Source organism: Drosophila suzukii, chromosome X, assembly GCF_043229965.1.
Source record: "Drosophila suzukii chromosome X, CBGP_Dsuzu_IsoJpt1.0, whole genome shotgun sequence".
NCBI classification, from domain to species: Eukaryota; Metazoa; Arthropoda; class Insecta; order Diptera; family Drosophilidae; genus Drosophila; species Drosophila suzukii.
In genome coordinates this window covers 2,505,217-2,523,804 of record NC_092084.1, presented here as the reverse complement: position 1 = coordinate 2,523,804, position 18,588 = coordinate 2,505,217, and the positions used below count along the sequence as shown (strand labels likewise).

General features: G+C 41.2%; 2 protein-coding genes across 5 annotated transcripts in view; both read right to left on the bottom strand.

Annotated features, from left to right (window-relative positions):
- The window catches only part of shakB (shaking B), a 173,011-nt gene that overhangs the window by 92,149 nt on the left and 62,274 nt on the right, over nt 1-18,588 (bottom strand). The gene's annotated exons all lie outside the window — the stretch shown is intronic.
- LOC108015280 (uncharacterized) lies at nt 9,616-11,209 on the bottom strand. Its single transcript, XM_065867747.2, has one exon. It carries the CDS (start codon nt 11,033-11,035, stop codon nt 9,749-9,751), a length of 1,287 nt encoding a protein of 428 aa, XP_065723819.2. The 5' UTR covers nt 11,036-11,209; the 3' UTR covers nt 9,616-9,748.

The window sequence follows — 18,588 nt, the reverse complement described above, 5'->3', positions numbered from 1 at the left end:
GAACACATTTTTATTTTACCGATGGCAGTTATAAAAATTATATATTAAAGTATATAAATGATAGATCACGGCTAGAAAGACTACGGAAACGAGTTCATTGATTGGGAGAGCAAAAACTAAAACACTGCACTCAGTGCAGGCCCCAAAAAAGCCACCAAAAACCACTCATCCTGGCCAAAAATCCACTGAATTCTCCCACCTGCCACTCCGGATTTGTTTGCGTTTTTTGGCCAATTCTGTTGTTGATTTTGTCTTAAATGCTTTTCATTAGAATGCAATTTTCCCCCACCAGTCCACCTGTCACCTCCATCTCTCTCGTTCGCCCTCTGGCTGTCTCTGTCGCACTATCCATTATGAGATTTGTATGAATGAAAATGCAAGCCATTAACAGGTTGCGGATAAAAGGGGGGATTCGTGTGGTGGGTAAACTGAATTTAAATCTCAAATTTGTTGATTTGTGAGTTCCATCCAGGCGCTCGAGTGGGTGGGTAAATGTTATTCACAGCCTGAGCCTGAATAAATGCGAAAATATATACCGGTTATATGAAATGAAAAGGGGGATATGAAGATGGTCCTCGGCCCCCAGTTCATTTATTCATTCAATTCACAGCAATTTGTGAATGGCTCCAGGTGTTTATGCAATTTATAAATGGTACATGGCTTTAATTAAATGGCGAGTTCTATTGAAAGCAAAAATATCAAAATAAAGTGAGTCTTAAGAAATTTATGATACATCCAAGCGACTTTTTGATTACTTAAATGGGGATTTCCAAGAAAAAACAAGACTTACTTAAAGTTTGTTATATCTACAAATATTACAACGATGCAATGACGCCTAGAATCACTAGGTTTTGGTGGTCATTGCTACCGACTCAATTATTCATTTCGATTTGAATTTATGGTTTTCCGCCCAGCTTTTCCTGCGCCCACTTTCCCCACACTTTCTTTTTGCGCCATTTTAAAGACCTCTCCTCGCTTTTCCCGGTTGTAGCGTGTTCGTTTGTGTGCCAACTGTTTTAGGTCGCCATGCTAAATGTTTGCAATTGCACAACAACGGCAAAGACCAAAGAGAAGTCCCCGTTCCCCTTCCGTTCCCCTTCCATACCCCTTCCGTTCCCCTTCCATACCCCTTCCATACCCCTTCCATACCCCTTCCATTCCCCTTCCGCCGGTTCATCTTGTTCTGTGCCACGCTCATTCGTTCGTTCGCTCATTCGAAATGTGCCAAATGGCAACGTGGCAAACAAGCGCCACAGACAAGGCAACCGACACTAAGACCCCACACCGCACCACCCGAAACCCCCTGAAAACAACCCGAAAACCACCCGGAACCCATTCCCTTCCCACCCAACCATCAACCGTCATTCAGTCAAGCGGTTGGCGCAGTGTTGCATACTTTCCGGCACTGCTGCACTGCAAGATAAGGAGCAGTAGTAATGGATTTCTACAAAGCATTTTAAAAGGCAATCACATTTTAAGATACAACGTCTGCCACATTAATAAGCTGTGCCACAAAAATCTTGCACAAAGGTGACCAAAAGAATGCTACATATTTATAAGCCGGAAACCGCTTAAGCTTCACCTTTTCAGTGTGTTTCATAACTAATAAACTTGAAGTCTCGCACATAGTGGTTAAAAGTATGGTATGTTATAGTTCTAAGCCGGGATCTGTACAGTTGTATCTTTTTTGCTTGTTTAATAAATAATACTTAATAAAATATTATCTTGAACATGACCCATACTGTATTCCCCAAGGAGCTTCATCTGAATTTGGCACATATATTTTTTTTGGCTGCTTAGAACCCCATTTTCTCGCAGTGCAGCGCCTGAATGGGCCGCTGGCTCAGCCGCATTCGTCTCAGCCGCTCCTTGACTGACTGGCGGCTTTTGGCCAGCGCACGTTGACCTTATTTGCATGCGGCGCGACTCGGCGCGAATCAATTCTCGGCAGGATGGTAGCCACCCACTGGCAAGCCCACCCACCTGTCTATGCCCCTTCCCCCCATCAAAAATCCCCAACGATTGCGGTTGGTTCCGCAAAAAAGGGGGCGATGGATGTTGGGTGACCAACAAATTGAAACGAATTCTCGTATTGGAGTTCGAATTGCAATTGAGATTGGTTGCACTGCATTGTGGGCTGCGTACACTGCAAAGAATAAAGTGGGCCAGGCTAAAATATGATCTTATTTGATCAATAAAATATATTTAAAATATGCAAGAAATATTTATTGCATAAAATATAGCAATCGGACAGAAAATATCATTTTTAATTTTAACAAAATAGGTTATTTTTGTATTATTATCATTTTTTTAAAATTAATAACTTTCCACGCAAGTGTAAAGTGTGAAAAGAATGACAAATCAAATAATCTCGATTTTTGTTGCAGTGTGGGATGTGGAAAATCCTGGGAAATTGGGTGGGGGTGGTGCCGGCTTTTATTGCGGCCAAAGTTTTCTCTGTGCGCTCTGTTTTGTTGATTATTGTTGGCGGTGGTCGCGCGTTGATTTAATGCAAAAAGCCGACTGCAGCGACTGCGACGTTGACTGCGACTGCGACGCCAAGTTGCCATTAAACCGTTGCAACAGCAGCAGCAGAAGAAGAAGAAGCGGCAGCAGTGGCAAAAAAAGAAATGTTAAAAGGCGCTTCTAAGTAAATAACTGGGTTTCTGGGTCGATTGGGTGCACCAAATCGTGAGCAGCAAAAGGAAAAGCCATGGAAAACTGGGGAAAAACTGGGGGGAAAAGCGGTTGCCGAGTGGCGGAAGAAGCGATAGAGGAGATATTGCCAGGGAAATAGGCGGCTAGAGAAATAGAGAGACCGGCAACAATTGATTGAACCGCGGAATGGGAATACAAATTGATGAATAAATTCGCGAACGGTTCTCCGTTTTTCACTTGAATTTGGGGACGCGAAAATCCTTGGGCTGTGAAGGAAAACCGGTGCAAATGAGATGAGATGTAAAAGTTTTTTTTACAGATTTCACTTAGTGTGCAATAATTGAGAGAAAGTGTCTAGATTGGATTTAGTTGGATCCAAAAATAAATTAATTTATTGAAAAATATATACAAATATAGCTTGCATATATATAAAAATATTTAAAAAATATAAAAAGTTAAACCTAAAGTTTTACCTTGGCTAAAATTAAAATCTTGAAATCTCACAATCTTCAATTTTTCGCCAGCACGTTGGCAATTTTCCCTTTGATTATCCCGAAATCGAACTCTAGCCCACCGCAGAACCCATGGAATTCCTCCCATCTGCAGATGAGATTTCAAAAATAAATTGCGTACAATTTCCAATGGCATTTGCGAGCATATGTGGGTGAATTTGTGCTCGAAATGGAATTAGTAATGAAGTTTTGCCCATGCTTTATATGGACCAGCTGCCCCACCCCCGCTACCCTTAACCCCACACTGCCTTAACCCATGGCAGCCGGGACCGTGTAATTGCGTTTGGCCGCGCTCCTCTGATTTCTCTGATTTCCGAGTGGCTCGCGATCCGATGTGTTTGTGTGCGATTCGAAGTGCATTTTCAAGTGAAATTGAAATGGAATGCCAAGAGGGTTTCCACAGCCCCTCAGCCCCTCAGCCCCACAGCCCCCTTGCAAAATGGGAAATAAAACATTTCATTTAACAGCGCGAAGGTATAAAAAGGCAATAAATGTTAACTGCAACAACCGCACAATGCCCGATATTTGCGCGAATATATACATATATATATTCGCGAATATATACCTTTGAGGCGGAATAAAATGGGGAAAGGCGGGCAAATTAAATTCAATTTATCGGGCTCGCTCTCTGCACAGAACTTCAGCTAATTGCATCAAATTGGAAATGGAAATTGAATCGAAAGCGAAACAAACTCGAAATTAAATTCCAAATGGGTTAATTGCAAGGGATATTCCGCATATTTATGAAAGCCTTTATTAAGTCGGCATTGCATTGGTTTTCCCTTTTGCCCATCGGCCCGGTATAAAATAATCAAAGCAACTTAATGGCGGGGAGCAACCAAAACTATTAAACAAATAAATTAAGCCCACATTTTTTCTCAGATTGTCTCGTTTTAATTGATCATATTATAAATAAATTAAATGGTTGGGAGAAAATTGAAGGCAGCGAGCAGAGAAGTTTCAAGCTAGCCCTGTCCAACTAGAAATGCTTTGAACTGAAATCCAAAATTAAAACTTTACCCATCCGAGTTTGGCTTAATTTTGCAAATTTCATTTTGTTGCGACTTTGCCCATAAAACCAAGTTCAAATTGCGCGAAAATGCCAGCTGCAGAAGGCGAAGAAGAGGAAGAGTGGGCATGACCCGCTGCACTAATGTCACACACTCAAGCACACACACACACATGCTCAAGAGCACACACATTCAAGGGGGTAGACACTGGGAGAAAAGGATAAAGGAAGTCGCAGACTTCACGGATGCAAGTAAACAAAGTTAAAGCAAACTTAAAAAATAGATACCTATTAATAAGTATTTATTAAATCAAAAGTGAAAAAGTAATTTATTCTTATATTTCAAATGGTTTTACCATTTCCTATTTCTAGATAGATTCTCTCCCAGTGCACGTGTGTATCTGTGTGCAAATGTAAAGCATAAGATAGACAATTACACTTTTGCCACTGCAAGAGGGAGACGGCACTAGGCAGCCAGAAAGAGAGGGGGCATTTAGATAAACGCCAAAAGGTAAATGAACTTTATCAACCGAACAAGAAGCGAGGTGCACACCCACACACTCACACACTCACACACCCACGCAGCCACCCACACAGATACAGATGCAGATGCAATTGCACCTGCAGTTGTGTGCGTGCCCGTCTGTGTGTGCCCTCCACTTTTGGTTATGAAATTGAATTGCTGCGCCTGCATATATATTTGCTAAATTTAATTTAATTAAATTAAATTAAAGACCACCCCCGATTCGCAACATTTAAAACTTGAAAACAGTGTAAAATGGGCATTAAATTGGATGGAGCGGTGTTATATTAACATCTAAAATATAAAAAAGGAAACTATGAGGTCTACAATAAATTAAGATAAAATTGTTTCTAACAGAATGCTCTACAATAATTCTAGAAAAAATAAGAACACCAGAGGGAGGCCTGCTAAATCTAATTCAATTATTTATCGAATGGAAACCCTAAATATTGGTATTTAATTCTCTCTATTTCTCTATCAACATTTTCCCCAATTTAATGCCGTCTATTTGACACGGACCCTTGAGCAAATTTAATTCCTGGCCAACCAACGACCCGAATCGCAGGACAAACAACATTTATAAACACAATTTAGTTACCTCTGGTGACATTTACCATTTTTATCGTCCAAAAATACCTTTTGCCACATTCAATTTAACATTTTCAGCAGCCAGCAAAAATGTCAGCAGGAGTGGAAAATCTAGAAAAACTCTGGTGAAATGCCGGGCCAAATGGAATGGTAGGAAAACATGGGCGAGTGTACAGAAGACAAACAATGTGAAATGCAGAAGGAGCTGAAACAGATTTTCCGACTGCAGTAATAAATGATAAACAAGTGCAAGCTGGCCAAGTGGGCGTGGCAGTGGGAGTGGGAGGGGGAGGCGGCAGGGGCTTTTCCATTTCCCAGCTCAGTTGCTAGGCTGATATTGAAAACTGCTGCCTGCAAAGCTAAGCAAATGTTGCCCTGCGTCAGTGTGTGTCTTTTCACACTCTTGCATTATTTATGCAGACTGTGTGTGTGTTAGTTTGTCTGTGTGTGTGTGTGTGTGTGTGTGTGGGCCACGTACGTGCCTCGAACTGCAACGACAGCTGCTCCTGTTCCAGGACCCAGGACCCAGGACCCAGCACCCAGGATCCTCCAGCAGCCTCCTCGTTTGGACCCTGTGTGCGCATATATATTTATTCCATGTACATATTGTAAGTGCCCCATGCCTCGTGTCAAACTTCTAATTAACCTCGTAATTCACGCAGCCTGCCTGGCGCAGGGCACCCCCTTCCAGGATGCAGGTCGCAGGACGCAGGACCCAGGACAAAGGGTGACTGCTGGCGTTTATTGTCCTGCTCCTGCTCCTGCGAATGGCGGAGCACTGGAGCACTGGAGAACGTGGCCCGGCAAGTGACCCAGAAATTACCAGTTGCCAGCTTTTAAATACCAATATTTGATGGATGTCGCAGCAACAGCCCACGAATAGTTGTCCTAAACAATGACCAATACATTACAAAGGTTTTTAAAATATATTTGTATTAAAATACAAGACCGAAAGGATTCTATATCTGTTCCTTTTTGTAATTCCCTTTATTTATAGATTTTTAAACATTTTTTTTTAATCAAACTAACTAATATTTAGCCCTATTTTGAATAGACAAGAATAGGGGATGTTATTGACAGATGTAAGTTATAACTTTTAACAAGAAAACTTACACAAAATGATTTATTTCGGTCCCTTCCAATGAAATTTTAGTTATTTTAATATATTAACAACGATGCTTGACTGTTAGGTATTTCGAATGATGCTCCATTTAAAAAATGTTTAAGGAGTCATACAATATTTAATGGCTCAATTAGAAAATATGATCCAAAAAACTGTCGAAGTTCAGTGAAAACGTAATATACAATTTTGAAAATCGTATGTTGAATATTGCTAAAGAAATAAGTAATTACTTTAAGAAATAATAATAACAGGATAACTATAAATTTACTTACGCTCCAACAGGAATAAATACTTCAACGTCTTACAGCATTAGATACCCAACCATTTAGTTTGAACCAAACTATAAAAAATCCCTTTACTTAAATAGTAAGAACTTAAAAACACATAACATAAATGCATTGCCTAAACTTGACAAATCATAATGCGATAAAAACATTTTCAGGCTTGTAGCACTGGGATAGATGTTATTCTTTAATCGCCCAACCCAGGTTAAATATTGATCCACATCGCACCGAATTAAATTAGGTATTTTATTTGGAGCTCTCCTCTTTATTTGCACTATCTTTTATTTACGTATCCAATCAGTAATGGAAATCGCTAGCCCAATATTAGCTTAAACAAAAATATTAAACAATTTAAAACAAGGCCCTCCGCCAGAAGCCGCACCAAAAAGCAGGCAACACTATCGTGCAAATTTCTGCCCTGTTTCTGTCAATGCAAATTGAAATTACATTATTTAATTGGTTAGTTGGCCTGTTCAAACGAAAAACAACAAACCATGAAAACAAATAAACATAAATTGAATGCCATTGTATGATTAATGGTTAAGGGCCGGCAAGACAGGCGAACAAATTACAATTTGTACAACAATTATAGCCGAATGTTGTGCCAGTTAAGTTGGCAAATAACAAACAAACAAACGAACACACAAATTAAGCAGATATAATAATTAAGGCCAGGCAATTGGGGTGTTGAATAATAAGTGTTTCAAAGTTCCAAGATCGGCGGCAAACTTCTCCGACTGACTGTGCAATCAAATGTTCAATTGCCACTTATTTTGCGGCTGGCCAATGGACAACATCAAACCACAGCACTTAATTCTCCAAGTCAAGAAGACCAGACAAAAAACAGAAAAGAATAAATAAAAATGGGTGACAAAGCCGGGGAAATATCGGCAAAAAATGCAGGGAAAACTAGCGAACAAAAGGAGACACAAAGTCGTTATTGTCTTAGTTTTATTAAAATGCGTTCTTTTTATCCCGTTTTGTGTGGAAAAGCAACTTTCGCAGGCAAAAACTTGTCAAAGGCAGCGGCAACGGCCAAAAATGGAACTCTGGCAACAGCCATTTCTGCCAATTTGTGTGCAATTTAAAGTGTCCGAGGGGGACCCTGTGTTATATAGTACACACACAGAAAGTTGCCAACTATTTGGCAGGGGCTGCGGGCGGGGCTCAGGGGGGCACCAAAACTTGGCAGACACGGACACAGATGAGCAGACCGCAATGGAACTGACCGCGGGGATGCACTGCCCAAAAAAGGGGGAGATCGTGCGTCAGAAAATGATCCCAGCCCATATTGGGTTCATGTAATTAGTTCGGTTTTAGGCGCCCAAAAGTATGCAGTCGGTAAATATAGTCGTCTTTTCGAATGAACTCATTGAAGTTCCGAGTATAAAATTTATCGTTGCATACTTTTAGACACTTAAAATGACATTTAAACATGATTTCATATAATTACTATGTCACCTAAGCGCCTAAAAGTATGCAGTGAATAAAAATAGTCATCTACCTAAATAACTTCAATAAATTCTGAATACACAATATATTGTTGCATATTTTTAGAAACCAAACGTGATTTCTTAACCCTACTGATTTGTGGGGTAATTAATATTTAAGGTGTAAAGTTATTATTTTTTAAAAAACCATTTATTTAAATACTAAATATTGTATTTATAAAAATATGGCTATGTTTTATAAAGAATGTTAGATATTTTTACACGTAATAATTGCTACTTATTAATTATATTTTTATAAATATATTTAATACTGTGCTATAATAATGCGTAATGCCTTTACTTCTACTTAATTTGAAGTATAAATCAGCTATTATGATTCAAGAAAGAAAACTTTGTTAGGATATCTTAACCAGTATTTTTTCCCAGTGCTTGGAGCTTTGGCCATAAAGCGTTCAGCGTCCTTTGAAGAGGGATGGGTGAAGTAGGGGGGCTTTTAGGGGTTAACACTGCTGCATTAACGCTGACCGAAAAATCTCTGCAGCTGAAGTTGAGCTTACAATTTTTTTGCAGTCAAAAAATAGGAGGAAAAAGTATTTCGCGGACAAAGGAGCCAAAATGACCCCACCCCCACTGCCCCACTACCCCCGCCTATGTTGTTGCAACAATAACGCTACATTACAAGTGGCAGGCGAAAGCATCGAGTTAGTTAGTTTGCCCCCCGTTCCCTACGCCCCTGCCCACAACTTCTGCGGTCTTGTTAGTCTGGGCTGGCAAGTTGGTTAAAAAGTTGTTGATGCAGTTACTCCACCCTCAGCCCGAAACGCCCCCTTTTTGCGACGACATTTCTGCTAATGGCTGCCAACGACCTGGACACCAAAAGCCCCCAAAACCCCCTCTCACTCGACGCCCCGCCCCCCACTTTGCGACTTTGCCACATGGCAAACATGTTGCATACTCTGCGGCGTAAGCAAAAAATTTCAGGCGAACTGCTTTTTGGCCAAGCAAACACACAGTGGGTTAAGTGGGCGAGTTTGCCACAACATTTGTGTTCAAGAATAATTAAATTAAGCTGTCAGTCTGGTCGAGAAAATTACACAAAATTATAGTAGGTATGCTGCACTTTTGCATGCCCGGAAGTTTGTGCTCAAAGAGCTGATTTCATGGCATTTCCAAACTATTTTGTTTCCAGTCTCATTTTAACTAAATAATTGGATGAGCCAAACTTTGTTTTAAATAAACTAAATTAATTGCAGTTTTATGCTCATTTCTCTGTAATTGAAAGTGTCAAAATTGACAGGGAAATGCGTACACAAGCGACCATCTTTTAATTAATAGGGAATATTTAAATCGCATGAGTGTGGGCAAAAAGGGTTTCAAATTCTCTAAAGGTCAAATGACTTTTCGCTATTTATTTTTTAGTTCTAATTAATTTTAGGCTTCCTTTAAAAACTTAAATTCGTAAATATAAAGTTTCTTTATTTTGCTTTATTTTCCACACTGACTTAATTTTGGGTCCAATTTAAAATCATAAATAAAAATCTCTTTTGGAAAAGGGCTGAATACATATGCAAGTGAATAAAATGGGATTAAAAACACGATTTTACTGGGATTGTTCGGCGAATTCTGAGGTATCTCTAAAGGGATCTCCGAATGGATCGTCCGTGGGGGCTTCAGTGGAATCTTCAGTTGGATCATCAGTGGGATCTTCAGTGGAGTCTTTAGTTGGTTCTTCAGCTTCCTCCATGCCAAGCTCCTCCTTGGATGTCTCCTCACTTGGCAGTACTTCAATGTCGGCAATCACCTCGATTTCCACCGTAGTTTGCTCCTCATCTGGGTCCAAAGGATCCTCCTTCATCGGTTCTGGAGAGTTGGGGGCCACCACTGTCTCATCCTCGTGGATGGTGAACTGCAGCTCGATGTCCTGAGAGTAGTCCTCGGTGTGCTCCTTCATCTCGCGATGGGTGAACCGCATGAAGAGCGGGCTGTCGGAGAGCAGGTCGCACTTCTCGATGGTCTCCGAGTCGGAGCAGGTGTGGATCACCTGGCGGCGGGGCGCTCCCGGAAGACCCGCCTCTGTCGAGACGGTCACCTGCAGGGGCGACTGAGCCTGGGGACAGAGCAGCCAGAGGATGTAGAGATGGGTGACCCGCGGACTGCCGGGCATGGAGTCCCAGGAGGTCTTCCACAACATTATGAGGACGGGCAGACGGCACTCCCAGTCCGTGTAGATCCTGGGCAGATTGGAGTTGAGAGCCACCTGCCTGCCGCTCTCGTAGATCAGCAGACCCACGCACTGGCTTTTGTCCCGCGATTCTGGCATGGACTTGCCCATGAGCTTCAGGCCCCTGGCCTCGCCGACCTTCATTTCCACGCTGATCACATCCTCGTGCGACGTGAGGCAGTGGCTCAGGAGACTGCCGGGATTGACCACCAAATCGCAGTTGCCGAGGGGGCAGGCGAAGGCCAGTTTCTGCAGGCGCCAGTACTTCTGCACTTCGGCGGCCGTGTTTCTCTGGCGCTCATAGCGCACTTCCGGCGAACTGCTGCTCTCCACGGCGGAAACGGAAAGAGTCTCCGCCCCGCCGCGCATCGGGACACTTCCGCCCGCCGGAAGCGACAGCTGGCAGTCCATGTACAGTCGCCTGGCCCGATCGGGCAGGAAGTTGAGGCGGGTTATGCAGATCTCAACCTCCTCGTCGGTGGCATTCCCGTCGTTCTCGCTCTCCAGGTGCCGCCGACTGGCCATCACGGCCCCAGAGCTGGTGTCCAGCGAGTACTCCGACTGGGCGTAGCCCAGGATGGCCGACATCCCGATCCCCGATCCGCTGTCCATGGCCTTGCCCCCAGAAGTCGATGGTCGCTCGCCCACGCCCTCGTCGCTCTCCATTTCGGAAAATGCCTTCTGCTTTTGGAAAATGTGTTTTGAACTGGGGATTTTATGGGAGATTTTGTGCGAGTCGAAGTGTTTACCGCTCAAAATCGAATGATACTGTTGTGTTGAAAGATCTCACTACTGATTTATACTTCAATGGTTTCTTACTGGTGTACTGGATAAGTGTTACTGGTATGATGAAGGAAATATCTACTGCTTACTAGATACATTTGAAAAGGTGCTTTTAAATATAATATTATCTCATATTTGGTATGGATAATATAATATAATAATAATATTCTCTTCTTTCAATGTCTATGTGATTGAAATATATTTTAATAAAAATGTTTACTATTTTAATAGCTATTAATTGTATTAGTCTAAAACACTCGGTATAGCTGTTTTCTATATGTTGTTTTCTAGTTTTAGGTGATTATTTTTAATTTAATAGTTCTGTTTGATTTAATGTTTTGGATATGATAGGATTATTCCTTTTAGTGTCGATTTCTGGGGAATTCCTGTGCCGCAACTGTGACAACAACATCAAAACCCTGGAGAACATTTTGTTGCATTTGTAATTTCCGGTTTCAGACACACACATACACAAAGGAAAATGCGAAAGAAAAATGTGTCAACATACAAGACAAAGCTAAATACAAACAAAACTCAAGTTCCCTCTGTAGAACAACGAAATGCAGATAAAGGCTAGAAAGAGAGGGCTGCTGGCGTCAGAGGGAGAGAGCAATAGTCGGACTAGGACTCCGAACTCCCTGCAGCCACGCCCCCATTTCCACTGCCGTCCACCGGCAACTCCTATGGTTTCAAATCGACAATGGAATAAACCGGCGCAGACTAAAACCAACAAGTATGTATTATAAAAATTGAAAGAAAAAAAACAACTTAATTTTTTGATAGAAATCACAAAATAATAGTTAGTTATTTTTTTAAGGTTTCAAGAACAGCAAGTTTATATAAAACCCCACTTAAAATCTCTCTTAAGGAATATTATTATTTTAATAATTTATGATAAAAAAAAATTATAAAATAAATAAGGAAAGCTGTCTAACTTAAGCAATATTTTCAGGAACTTCGCCTCAAAATTTTGTCGTGCAACTTGGGGCAGCAATAAAAGAAACGAGTTGAGTCACGTGCATGCGCCATTTGTTTATGGCTTTCTCCCTTTTACTTTGCTTTTACTTATTAGCTTGGAGAGGAAGACTCCACCTTCTTCCTGGCCATATTTCCCCGGGCTTTCCCCCATTTTCCAGCCCGTCCAGCGTCTGTTGCTTTCCCCCTTCGAGCTTTTGAGCTGCAATTGTCAGTCGAGAGTGCAGCCAACCGCAAATCGCAAACAAGCCAAAGCCGTTGTATCCCCGCCTCTGCTGACATCTTTAAGGCGGATTTCCATTGCTTACCCTTGCTTTAACTGAGTTTTCACAATTTGACAGCCGGTCGGGGGAGGTTAACCCATTGTCAGTGGCAAAACTCACCTGTAACGAAAAGAAGGAGAGCCAAATTAGTCAACGAATCGGGAATCCAGAGGTGTTCGCGTGAAAGAACAAACAAGACATGGGTTCTGAAGGGTTAATTGAGGAAAATTAAACTTTGAGCTGGCATATTTACACGCACACACGGGGAAACCCCGCAGGGCAGCAGGGGGTTAAGCATCGGGTTCACAGAAAGATTTCCATTTCCCTGCCGGTGTCTTAACAACAAGCCAGACAACAATGTGTAAAACAATTGTGCTCGGAGTTAATTTGTGTGCTACGACAATCTAGCATCGCCACTCCACTGAGAGAAAGTAACTGTATGACAGTGGGAAATCTTAATAAAAAAGAATCTTCAGTTTCGACTTCGTCAGAAGGAATTATTTTGAACTCTTTGAAATTGTACTGAAAATATTTTAACCTCTCGTATGATTATATTATTATTATAAACTGATATAATTAAGCATATCCTACATTTTAGTCAATTTTAAATTGGATTTTTTAGAGGTAATATTTCAGTTTTTTCCTGAATTTGATGCAACCATGTTTATTTTAGATATTTTTTTATTTTTGTGAGCCCAATGTCTTGACTTGAAGCTCAAGAACAGCCTGAAATATTGCTTCCTGGCTCAATTCCCAGCGCATGCTGTATGATATTATAACTGCGAGTGACAGACAATTGAAAAGGCCAGGCGCACATGGCGTATACGCAATGTGCCAAAGTTTATACGAAATTAATGTTAATTACAGCGCGAGTTGAGCTATCCATCTCGCTCGCACCACCGCGGCAACATCTGCGTCCTGTCAGGAAGTGGGTGGGAAAATGTGGGTGGCAGTGGAAAACGGCAGGGAAATGGGAAATGGTGGAAATGGGGGGAAATGGGGAATGCAATTTGCCAGCAACGCATTTAACAAGCTGAAAGCGCTTAAGCCGAGGATTCAGCATCGAATGAGTCGACAAAGGTGCACCGAATCGCACCGAAAGGGAATGATTAATAACCGTAATCGATAAATGTGAAAAATTGATGGGTGATGGATGTAGTCGTGGAGTCGTGAAATGCTATAGATGCAGTCCGCCTTTAAACTGAGATCTGGGATGCATTTCTACTATAAATTAGGATTCAAGTAAATAAGGGAACTCAAATAGTAAGCGTGTATGAAGTGTAAATAACTGTCTCAGAAATAATATAAGGTAATACAAATAAATCAAATTTAAAATATTAAGAGACTGATTAATTTCAAACTTAAGTAAATCAAATTTAATGCCTAGATATTAGAAAAATGTAATTAACTTGGTGCCCTAACTAAAGGTAATATGTTAGAAAAGGTATAGTATTGACTATATTTTATAAGTTGCTTTCCTTTAACTACTGGTTAATTGTACAGGTAACTAAATCTTTGCAAGTAACTACCCCTTAACCGCAGATTAATCGGCCAGTTAACTAAAAGATGGACTCATATATTTCCGCTTACTATAATAGCCCCAATCATCGCTCATCCATATCGAGCCATCAATCGAATTCACCTTTCGGCATGCCGATAAATCCCGCTTAAGCCATTCGGTTGCACAAAGGCATTCAGTTTCCCTCTTTTATTTTCGCCTTTGTAAACACACAAATATATATATAATATTTAGCTGCTTGTTTTTTCTCGATACATTCTTTGCTTTGTTTTGTTTGGTGAATTGGACAACTTTTGCTGGCAGCTGCGGGGATTCCCATGAATGGTTCAGTGGCAGGGGATTCCCCCACCTTTCTCCGTGATGTGGCACAAATGGCAATGCGCTTAACGTGTTCCGTGTTGCTGCTGTTGCTGCTGCTGCTGCTGCTGCTGTTGCAACTGCAGTGCAACAAAGACGGCCCTGCCACGCCCCCTTTCAACCACCTGAGCCACCAAAAAATAGAGGGAAAAATAATACACCTTGGCACCCACGCACAGACACAATTTATAAAAGCCACAACAAATGTCTGAGGCTGTAAACTTTCCGTAAATCTTTGCAGCAATGTCTGCCGGCGGCAGCAGCAGCAACACTAGCAACAACAATGCCAACACTACTGGCAGCAACAACAATGGAAGACAAGGACGATGACGATGACGATGACGTCGTCACGCGGATGTTTCGACGCGACTCTGAAGGATTTTCATGGTAAGGTTTTCCCCAAACCCAACCCCAACCCATCCCATTTTCCCCTTTGTAGTTGCACGTCTGTGTTGCTGATGTCGCTGGTGTTGCTGCTGCGAACGGTGGCTCGTGTTGCATGTTGCCGTCAGCATGTCAGAGCCCCCGACACGTTGGAAAATGCGCTTACACACATGTAAGCACATGTTGTTTGAGCGGAAAAGCTGCGCAGCAGAAGTCGACTTTTAAATGCCCTCTCCGAGATGAAAGAAATAATTATACTACAATAAAAAAAATTAACAAAACCAAAGTATTTTTAAAATATATCTGAGAATATATTTTAAATTAAAAAATGCACTTTTGAAAATATTTGATGTACCATGAAGTAGTTGCCCTTACATACAAATAATTTATAAAAACATTAATATAGTGGAATAATTTCAGTGTCCTATGTTACATACAGACATTTTTTAAAATTATTTTAAATATGATAAAAAGGGTTCCTTAACCAAGAACTCCAGGTACAAGCAACCAATCCCAGCTGAATTTCCACTTGCAAAACACCCGAGGAAAAACGCACATTGTCAGCGTCTTAGCGCCTTTCATGACAGCACTTTCTTGGCACTGACTGTTAACATTTTGCCAGCTTTCCCGGCTTTTCAATCAGCTGTTGTTCGCCAGAGCCTTTGCTTTCATTAGGCTAATCCAGACATGATCATGCATATACTTATACATAAATGTATATATATTATATGCGCACCTGAAGGGAAAATGGAAAAGCCCAGACGGTAACGTTGAACCCGGAGACGGGGCTTTTCCCGATGCTCCTCGACCGTTTGCAGCATTTTCATTTTTAATATACACAAAAACATGCATGTGCTGGCTTTTCCCCGACTCTCCCCGTTTTTCCTCGGGCATGACAAACTTTTTTATGCAAATTCTGAGGCTGGGCCACTGCTGTTGTTTTACCTTCTGTTTGCACCTGTGTGCCCGCCCCAAAAAGAAACTTTGCTCCGCAAAATATTGCTCAACAAAGGTTCAAAAACAGGAGTAAAAATCCCATCTAATCGAATCAAATTTCCTCAAACACACTTTTCAGGTCACTTCCAAACTTTTACCCCAAAACACTTGACAAACTTTCGATTGCCTGGGCTTTCGGTCAGTTCAAAGTTCAGGGAATCCCCAATCAAACCCTGACTCTTGGCCAAACAAAATTTTGTGGCCAATGCAGCTGGCATAAAAGCTGGAAAATTAATTGAAACCGAATAGATAAGTTCGGGAGGCGAGAGGGAGGGCCAATGATTGATTAAGGCCGCTTTCTGCCAGGAAAACGGGAAATGCGGAGGGAAAGCCGGGAAAAGTCAAGTCGTATGGCATCGAATGGAGTCGAGTCGAGTCGAATTGAATCGAATCGAGTGGAGTCAAGTCGAGTCATCATCAAATGCGATTAGACAGTCAGCCGGGAGATTAGACACTCGCACTGACCTGAGACATCGGCGGATATATGGAGGGGATCTACGTATATCTTACGGGACACGACAGACATCTGTCGATGGCTTCTCAACAGTCATTTTCCGACGAATACTAAATTGCCCTTAATCCACTTTATCATCGACACCAGGAAATAGACGGTGACTCTCAGAAAAAGTGGGGGAAATGCCAAGATAATATGAGTTTAAAGGAGTGCTTCGAAGTAATCAATTTAGACAAAGAAGCAATGACGTCTAAATAGAAATTAACAGATCTTTGACTCCTTATCAAAATATCTTTTACTTATTTCTGTATTTTGAAACTCCATTTTGTATTGTTAATGTAAATCCAAATTAAATTAGTTTTTAGATTCTCAGAAATTACAGATGTCAAATCAGGATTTATAATTTTGAAAAAGCTGTTACTTAAGTTATACAAGGGAAACTCATTTTTAACTTAGCGAAAATGAATTTGAGAGCTAACATTTGTCCAATGATTTTTTAAATTTGTTTACAACCCCTTTTTTATTATGAACGCTTTGTATGAAGTGTTTGTTTTAACTCCCCAACAAACATTGTGAAATGTTGAAGAAATTGCTGTGCAGCTGGCTCCTCCGATAACATTCCGCCCTATTAGAAATTAGATATAATTACCCGTAATCATAATAAACGGCATAAAAAACGAAGAAAGGACATGGGACCAAAGTGTCGCCCCCGTGACGGCCATAAATATGATGATAATTAAGTGTGTCTCGCACATATACTCAATTTGGCCTTATTAACCCAAAAAATGACACAGATATTAATTTTCCGCACACATGTGCCCGCTTTTCCGCTTTTCCGCCCAGTTCGCCACGCTCCTTAGCAAACACACACACTGCCACACACAAAGCCCAAACGTAAACGAGTAAATTGGCAGATTTAAGCAGTAAACAAAAAAACGGCCAACAAAACATGGCCCAAACAACACTTCGCCCCTCTCTTTCTGTGGGGAAAGTGGTGCTGTCTCTTTCGACGGAGGGAAAGTATAAAGAAAAAAATGTCAACAATCTATTGACAGCTGAGACTGTAACTGATTGCGAGGAGCGAGCAGGGGCGGAGCGGGAGGGGCGGAAAATGCGGCAGGGGCGTGGCCGCCCCCTTGGCAAAACAGGCCACGTAGCAAACAAAGCCATAAGCGCCCCACGCACACACACACACTCCCAAAAAGGGGTGGCGAAGGGGAGGGACATGGGCGTGGCAGGGGGAGATTTTTGAGGACTCGCAAAAACATTGGAACGGTTAAAAAACAAAATATTCTTCTGAAAATACATATATCTATTATTATAATATTAAAAACCAGTAACTAAATACAACAACTAAAAGAAATAGTGTAATAAGCCTTTAAAAAGTAAAAGGTATAGTTATTCTCTTTTCAATTTAGGTGAAAATAAGATAAAATTCTCACCTTTAAAAACCCTAAAAACAAACTAGGCCAAAAAAAAAACTCGAAGAGCTTGTAAGCCAATTCCCGCCATGTTTGCCTAAAACCTTGATTTATTTGCCTTTAAACAGCACTTCCAATCAGGGCATTAACATCAAACGGAATGAAACCGAAATTAAGCGAAAACGAAGCAGCCAAAAAGAAAGACGAAAGCCAGAGACCCCAAATTCTCCTAATTTAGATGTCAATAATTTCGCTCGCACAGTCACAACCTCCGAAAAAATACATGTGCGCTGCCATTATTTTCGCACTCCCCGAAAGCCATTAGAAAATAAATAAAATATCAGGAACAAAAAATGTGTATAATAATGCGTGATGGAGGGGCGAAAGTGTAGCATGTGTGCGCGATAATAATAACATCAAATTAAAATATTGTAATTCGTTTTTATGTATTCATGTATATGCACATTTTTCCCTGTTCTTGTCTGGTCTTTTTTATTTCACAGTAATTTATTTATTGGGCATGTGTGTGGCACTTTTACACGCCTTGCCGATTCACTTCTCCAGGGTATTTGGCCGGTCGACCTTTATCGCACAACCAGCGGCTATCTACCGCCTGCCCCCTATATTTATGGCCTAATATATTATATATTTATGTGTCTGTCATTTAATAAATTCTGCTGATAATGTCATAGACATCAGCGTAAAATGACCTCCGACCCCGAGACTCCAAACTCCAAGTTCCCCGATCCGAATGTGTGTTTTTTTGGTTTTTTTTCGGAGCTTCGCATGATTTGCTTCCATGATTTGTGTTGGTCAAAGTTGCGGAGGAGAAAGGCCAGGAGGAGTCAATTTTTATTGCTGTTTATTATTATTTATTTATGTTTACGGTTTGCCCTCCTAGGCCGCCATTGTTTGCCCCTTTTTGGCGTACGGGGCGGATACGTAATTTTGATGTTTGCAGTTCAAGGGGAGTCAGGAAGTGGTTGTAAGGATGGTTGTTTTAACTTTAATGATAACTTGGTTAAAGATTTGAGGAATGACAATATTGAAAATTTCCAATGGCTCAA